The following is an 8,143-nucleotide window of genomic DNA, read 5'->3' as shown; positions in this document are numbered from 1 at the left end:
TATCTCACAACTGCCATGTACTCTGTTCTTTCTCAAATACATTGTAATGAACATGTTCTGTGAGAGATAATACAATAGTGGACTTGCATAACTCATCAAGCTCAACCATTCCTCATCTAGCATAGTTGCAGGCGGATGCCTGCTCAACCTCAATGGTTTGATCTGCGATTTCTGCACCAACACCTACCAAATCTGGCTCTTTCAATAAGAGTAATTCGTACCATCAAGCTTAGTGATGTTGAAAATAGCATGATCAGTGGACGAACTCGCCATAATGTAGGTTGGAGGACTATAGATAGTTCAAAACTGCTTACTGTTTACTGTAGAAAATGACTAAAAAATCACCAAAATCGAGAGAAAATGGCGAGAAAAGTGTAACCAAAGCTGCTGCCCACCAAGTACTAGTGAAAGTATATCATTTCAAAATATTTCAGCATGAAAAATCCATGTTAGTCCGAAGTTATATGCTTGCTGTAATAAATGACAGCAGGGTACTGTGAGAGTCAATTTTTGCTGACCAAATCACTGCACCAAGTCAATAAATGACAACCAAGATATGACCAGCCATAAACGGGCATAAATCAACACCAAACAGTCATCAAGACCCTGAGCAAACACCCAAACATGTCACCAAAGCATCCGTCAGTGAGTAGGCATACCCTTTGGATAGTAGGGCAAAGTATACATAACACTGGCAAGACCTGACACCAGTAGGTGTATGCTCACTAGAGTGCAAAGCCCAAGCTTAGGTCAAAAGCAATTCCAAGATATCAGTGCATGAACCATGCAACATGTAAGTGTAAGGGATCCCAAAGTCTCAAGTATCTGCAAAATGCTCAAATAGCATAAACCTCCTGCTCAATGTCGGTCAAGCATGCAAGATGCTCCCACTGACTCAAAAGGCAGATAAACGAGCTCAACAGCTCAAGCAAACCAAGTCAAAGTACCAAAGACAGGTAACCAAGACAATGCCTCAATAGCATCCAAGGTCGTAATGGAAAAAGCCAAGTCGTAACAGAAAAATCCAGGTCAATGTCCAACTGCTCAAGGGAATACTCAAATGAATGTCGAGACGAGCTCAAACAACTGCCGTCCACAGCCAAAGCATAAAGCATTCACCAAGATATCATAACCCGTACTGGGTAGCCTAGGCATAAGCCATGTCATAGATGAAATGCTAGCTGCAAAGAAGTGATAGTCAAACCCAAATCAAGCTCTAATCTTAGCTCCAAAGCATTCCGGAGCATAAACAAGACATGTGGCATAGTCCAAATACATCATGACATCATACCGAGTAGCTGGGAGCACCCCATGACCAATAGGCATAACCCAACTGTAGCTGGGAGCACCCCATGACCAATAGGCATAATCCAAGCTCAAATCCATAGGCAAACCATAGGCATACATTCTCGTATGTATAGGCACCAACCCGGCATAATCGGGCATCAAATGCCAAGACCTGTAAGCATAAAGTTGAAGTAATAGGTGGCTGCCTTATTTTGGACAGATCTAGGATTGTTCAAAACAGTCAATGGCTGAGCTAAATCAGCTCCAAATGTGTCTCACATAAGAGGCATAACATCCACAAGTGATCCGGTATCAATAGACATCAGTAGAAGCATCACATAAGCCATATGCATACAAATACATGCTATCTCAAACCTGAAATCTGTTGCAGAATATTTTGTCATCAGAATTTGGTAAATCCGATATCACCATCGCATACGGAGCGTGCCAAAACCCCAACTTAGACTCTTACCTTGCCTGAATCGGGTTCCGAATGCCTGAGATATGACAAAAAGAGTGATTTTTGGGCCAGATTTTGAAACAGGCATACATGAGATGTGGCTCCTTTGCCTAGTGAAAAATGCACTTGCCATGCAAGTGGGTATACAAGTTGAATAGTATCCCTGAATGTCCCAAGCTAGCCTATACGGCCTGATTGGTTGCTAAGGGTTTTTAGTAGGAGCTTGGTGTTGAGTTCGATGAAGTCTTCTCTCTTGTCATCAAGATAACTATCCTACGCTTGGTTTTGGCTTTGGTTGCATAGCCCAATTTGGACCCCTATCACGTGGATGTCAAGACAACTTTCTTACATGGGGACTTGTATAATCAAATTTACATGTAGTAGTCTAAGGGGTTTGAGGAAAAAGGCAAGGAACACCTAGTGTGCAAGTTGAGAATGAGCCTTTTGCCCTTAAGTAGGCGCTTAGGAAATGGTACCACAAGTTCGATGCTTTTATGAATTCCCAATGATATACCCGTAATGATATGGATCTGTGTTTATACACAAAGAAAGGCTCGTGATGGCAGCTTTATGATTTTGGTATTATATGCTGATGATATGTTAATTGTTGGGAGCGCTCATGATGAGCTGGATACCTTGAAAAATCAACTCACGAAGAGATTTGAGATGAAGGACATGGGACCGACCTCACATATTCTTGGGATCTACATCATGCACGATGGCTCTAAGGGTCTCCTTTACCTGTCATAGAAGGAGTACATCCAGAAGGTTTTTGAGTAGTTTCATATGCAGGATGTTAAGCCTATTGGCTATCCTTTTCTTTTTCATGTGAAGGTTAGTAAGGCTGATCGTCCACAATCTGATGAGTAGAAGGTCGAGATAGCCAAGATTCCTTATGCATCTGTAGTGGGCAATTTGATGTATACCACTTGTCTTGACATAGGATTTGTAGGGGGAGTTGTGGCATCCTTATGGCTACACCTAGTAGCAGGCGGCATTGGGATACCATGAAGGGTATCATGAGATACCTTAAGGGCACTGCAAATATGTGTATATGTTATGGTGGCCAAGATACAGGAGTTGTGGGATACACTATCTCTGATTATGCAGGACATGCATGCAATAGGAAGTCCACGTTTGGCTATGCCTTCACCTTTGTTGGAGGCACTTTTTTAAAAATATCCAAGGTGTAAAAATGCATGGCCCTATCTACTACAGAGATAGAGATGTTGTAGCCACTAAGGGTTGCAAGGAGGTTCTCTAGTTAGGATGTCTAGTCACAGGCCTTGGTATTACCTATGTAGTCCCTACACTACATTCAGATTCTTTGAGTGTCGTTCAATTGGCCAAGAATCTAGCCTTCCATGTAAAGGTAAAGCACATTGAGGTGTGCTATCACTTCATCAGGGAGGGGGTAGAGAAGAAGTCTATCGAGCTTCTCAAGAACAATCTCTTGCAAAATGACCTATATGTGTGTAATGGTAATGGCATTACAAAACTGGGTGAATTGTAGCTCAATGACCACCTTGATGATGATGGCGACATATATTTCTAGGCTTTGTGTTGGATTGTTCATTTCGTCCTAGAGGATACACACCTTCTTTGCTATTGTGATTCCAGTTGTGCTCCAGGGGATCTAGAGTACCCACCCTCGAGGTTCAACCAAGACCTTGACCTCCTTAACCTACCACTTGGGGACTATATGAAATGAGACCTACATGGGGCAATATAATAGCCTCGAGTATATGTATAGATAATTATAAGAAAAAATCCAGAAGCTGCAATTCTAGGGGACGTGTCCATAGCAATTTGTGTAATGTGTTAGATATTTATTAATATGATGTTGTGAATCATGGAAGAGAAGTATATAAAATTATTTGTTAAAATTATACCATTTATGACAAGTTATTAGATACCCTCGGAGCGCCACAACAGGTAGAGCTTGAAATGCACGAGTCCATCCTTAGGAATTGAACCTAGCTTCATTGTTTGTAAATGCATGTGAGATTTCTCTTTTTTGGTGTGCCAACATCAAGGTAACAAGAGTATCTTCGTCCAAGCCTCGATGCACCACACCTCCCGTGTCACTTCAACATGGAGTTAACGAGAATATCTTCGTCCAAGCCTCGATGCACCACACCTCCTGTGTCGCTTCAACGGCCTGAACGACCCTCACCGCAACGCTTGCCACTCTCGCCATCGACAAAGCTTGAGGGTTCTCACATATATTCTCGTGCTAGTTGCCATGGGGCATCCGGGAGGCACCGAGGTGATTCACGTTCGTGAAAAACCTAGAAATGGTCGAAGGTTTTATTTATTGGTGGTTTCTTCCCTTTCTTCTCCAGAGCTTCTATAAATATCACAGTTCAGAGCTTCTGTTTCGTAGATACCAGCACGCCCGATGTGTTCTCCCCAGGGCATTCTCTCTTTTCCCTTCCTCCTTGGTGCTCACATTGATGGCTGTTTCGGGGCTCATTACTGTGGGAGCGCCTGCTCATGATTCTTATGTCCGTGTTTGCTTCTCTTGCGCTGTGTGCACATGCAAACGTTCATAAAACTTTCCCATCCCATTGTCACCACAATTGCAACAGTGTGTGTGTGTGTGTGTGTGTGTGTGTGTGTGTGTGTGTGTGTAAGGTGCAAGTTCTGATGGGTTGACCATTCTTACTGGATTCTCCTGATGTCGAACATTTATCGTGGAAAAGTTTCGTACTTGAATGTGTTTATTGTATCACTTATGGTCATGTGTAACATTCATTCACTTCTTTGTTTCTTGCTAGGTGCTCTTGTTATGAAATTAAGTTATTCTGTAGTCATTTACACCATGGATGTTCGACACCAGCACCAGTTGCCTACATCGAGGGATACTATCTACCATCTTTTACAGGAAAGTATTGAAAGTAAAGACCTGGCTTCTGGAAAAACCGCACATTACCTTATGGTGAACAGTGGACTTGACACTATTGCAGCATTGGCAGATCATCTCATCCGACTTTTTGCCTTGTTTGGTAACTTGCTGGAGGCAAACTTAGTGTTTTGCAAGGTCTCATGGCCTACTGTTTACACATGGCATGCCATCATCACGGCTTATCTGACACTTGGAGAAAGCAAGAGGGCCCTTGAGTTGTATGAAACCATGCAAGGGGAGGGTATTCAGCCAGACAAGGTGATGCTGTTAAGCATTTTGAAGGCATGTGGCAATGCAGCAGCAATAAAACAAGCTAGGCTGGTGCACAAACAATTGATCCGAAATGAATACATAAAAGATGCTATTGTTCAAAGTGCGCTGATAGACATGTATGCTAAATGTGGGCTGGTACAAGATGCACATCAAGTGTTCACGGAGTTCTCCAGACATGATCCTGTGTGTTGGGGTACGATTATTGCAGCTTATACCCATCATGGTGATGGTCATGCTGCCATTGAACTTTTTGAAGAAATGCATCAACATGATTTCCAGACTGATAGAATCACTTTTTTGTCTGTTTTGAAGGCCATTGGCATAGTTGGGAGTACAACCTTGGGGAAGTTGACGCATTGTCAAATAACAATAGACAGCTTGGAGTCTGATGTGGTCCTTGGAAGCACATTAGTTGACATGTATGCGAAATGTGGATGTCTAGAAGATGCATGTAACCTTTTTGAGAAGTTGCCAGATCGAAACCTAGTCACATGGAATGCCATTATTGCAGGGTATGTGCAGCATGGACATGGGCGCTCTGCTCTTGATCTCTTTTGCAAAATGCAGCAAGAGGGCTTAACACCAGGAAGGGTGACATTTTTAAGCACTCTAAAAGCATGTACCAGCACAGGAATGATAGAGCAAGGCAGAATATTGCATGGCCATATTATCAAAAATGGACTTGATTCTGATACAATGGCTCTAAACACCCTTGTTGATATGTATGCCAAGGGTGGATGTCTAGATGAGGCACACTATATATTTGAGGACATGCCATACAGAGAAGTAGTCTCTTGGAATTCATTGATTGGAGGGTACACCCAGAATGATCAGCCTCTGCCAGCCCTAGAACTATTTGATGAAATGCAAGAGGAAGGCTTAATACCAGATGGGATCACATTTTCATATGCATTAAAAGCATGTGGTAGTGCAGAAGACTTACATCAGGGCAGACGGATACATGAGCAAATTCTTAAGGTTGGAGTCAAAGTTGATGTAGTTATTGGAAGTGCTCTTTCTGACATGTACTGCAAATGCGGGAGATTGGACGAAGGGTGTAATATGTTTGAGGAGTTGCCTAGTCGGAATGTTGTCTCTTGGAATGCGATGATTTCTGGACATGTTCAGCATGAGTATAGTCTCCTAGCATGTGAGCTTTTCAAAAAGATGCAACAAGAGGGTGTAGAGCCAAATGATGCCACTTTTACTTGTATTTTAAAAGCTTGCAGTTCCTTGAATGCTATAGAGGAGGGTAAGACAATACATGATCAAATCATGCGCTGTGAAATGAAAATTGATGCGATACTTGGGTGCAGTCTTGTTGACATGTATGCAAAGTGTGGGGTCTTGAGGGACTCTCGGAAAGTGTTTGATGATTTACCTGCTCGTAACATTGTATGCTGGGCTGCTATAATCACAGGATATGTCCAGCATGGTATGTGCACACCTGCTCTTGAGCTATTTCAAAAGATGCACCAGACTGGCATAAAACCAGATAAGGTGATATATCTGGGTGTTCTGAAGGCATGTGCTAGCACAGGAGCCCTTCATGAGGGCAGATTAGTGCATGATCAGGTTCTGAGGAGTGAAATTGATCTACATGGAGCCATTGGGAACACTATAGTTGATATGTATGCCAAATGTGGTAAGCTAGTGGAGGCCCATAAAGTGTTCAAAGAGTTGCGAACACGGGACACAGTTTCATGGGGTGCTTTGATCACAGGTTATGCACAGCAGGGTGATGGTTTCTCTGCTATTGAACTTTTTGAGGAAATGAGGAAAGAGGGATTGGAACCAGAAACTACCACTTATTTGTGTGTCCTGAAAGCATGTGGTAGCATAGGTGCAATTGAACAAGGCAAACTTGTACATGAAAAGATCATCAAAAGTGGAATGCAATCAGATGTAGCCCTTGGGAACATGCTTGTATACATGTATGGGAAATGTGGACATGTGAAGGATGCAAGCAAAGTGTTCAAGGATTTGTCACACAAGGATGTGGTCTCATGGAACACACTAGTTGCGGGCTATGCTTTGCAAGGCCACTATGACTTAGTAAGGCAAAGCCTTCAGGACATGAAACAACACGGTTTGCAGCCAGATGACACGACATTTACAAGTATTCTTGCTGCATGTGGTCATGCAGGAAGAGCTAGAGATGGTCTTCAGTTTTTCAAAAGCATGAGCAAAGACCATGGCATTATGCCTACTATTGAACATTTCAATTGCATGATTGATGTGCTTGGCCGTTCAGGCTCTTTGAAGGATGCAGAAGAACTACTGCAAAGCATGCCTATTGTGCAGAATTATACTGGGTGGGTGTCTTTGCTAAGTTCTTGTAAAACACATGGCAACAAACAGCTAGGGCAGGACTGTTTTGACCAGATTGTTAAGTTGGATCCTGAATTTGCATCTGGGTATGTACTTATGTCTAACATCTATGCAGATGTTAACTTGCCTACCAATGTTGAGAAATTAGATACTCTACGGAAATTTGCAAGTGCATGGAAGAAACCTGGAAAAGCCTGTATTGAGATTGCAAACGGACTGCATGAATTTACTGTTGGAGACACACCTGATGTACACAGCAAGAATCTTTGTTTGAAGTCCGAGTCTTTAGAGAAGAAAGTCAAGCAGAATGGGTATGTTCCAAGTCTGCATTTAGTGTTAGAGCCAGTATTAGGAGAAAATAAGAGATCACAGCATGTTCAGTCTGTAGCATTAGGCTTCCTATCTAATTTGGAAGGTACAACAATTAGGTGTAGTAGAATGCTGCGACAATGCAGAAGTATTGCAAACACTAGCAAGGCGGTCCTCAAAATCAGGAGGTATGAAATTTTAATAAAAGGCACATCTTATTCATGGCTCTTGGCCTCTAACATAATGTTTTCAAGAAATAACAATATGGATGATTAGGATCAGTAGATGTTGTTGCCCCCTCCCCTGTAAGCTGCTGTCACCACCCCTTCAACCTGCCTGTTTGCCTTCTCTGCCACTGCTTCTCTGCACTGCTGCCTGCATCAACCCCCCGTGTGCTGCCCTGCATATCCTGCTATCACCTGCACCCACCTGCCTACCACGCCTGCCCTCCCGCCTGTCCTTCAGGATGCCCACCTGCCCCGTTGCCTGGCCTCCTGCCATCCTCCTGCTTGCCCTTCACCCCTACTCTCCAGCCACTACTACCCACCTGCACCCGCCTACCTCCCCCCTTGCTG

At 43.1% G+C, this 8,143-nt stretch overlaps 1 protein-coding gene across 1 annotated transcript; it reads left to right on the top strand.

The window, feature by feature from the left end:
* The first annotated feature begins 3,743 nt into the window (after nt 1-3,743).
* On the top strand, nt 3,744-7,844 carry LOC148033827 (pentatricopeptide repeat-containing protein At5g27110-like). The gene is made up of 2 exons (XM_087680966.1): nt 3,744-4,016; nt 4,528-7,844. Exons 1-2 carry the CDS (start codon nt 3,842-3,844, stop codon nt 7,842-7,844), a joined length of 3,492 nt encoding a protein of 1,163 aa, XP_087537092.1. The 5' UTR covers nt 3,744-3,841.
* The last annotated feature ends 299 nt before the right edge of the window (nt 7,845-8,143 follow it).

Source organism: Lygodium microphyllum, chromosome 7, assembly GCF_053477565.2.
Source record: "Lygodium microphyllum isolate KBCC chromosome 7, Lygodium_microphyllum_v1.1.10, whole genome shotgun sequence".
NCBI classification, from domain to species: domain Eukaryota; kingdom Viridiplantae; phylum Streptophyta; class Polypodiopsida; order Schizaeales; family Lygodiaceae; genus Lygodium; species Lygodium microphyllum.
This window is presented reverse-complemented; position numbering and strand designations above follow the sequence as displayed.

Excerpts from the sequence above, each read along its gene's own strand:
- LOC148033827 (XM_087680966.1), top strand. The coding sequence starts at position 3,842 with ATGGAGTTAACGAGAATATCTTCGTCCAAGCCTCGATGCACCACACCT. Across the intron at positions 4,017-4,527 it reads GGCATCCGGGAGGCACCGAG|GTGCTCTTGTTATGAAATTA; the intron begins GTGATTCACGTT and ends GTTTCTTGCTAG.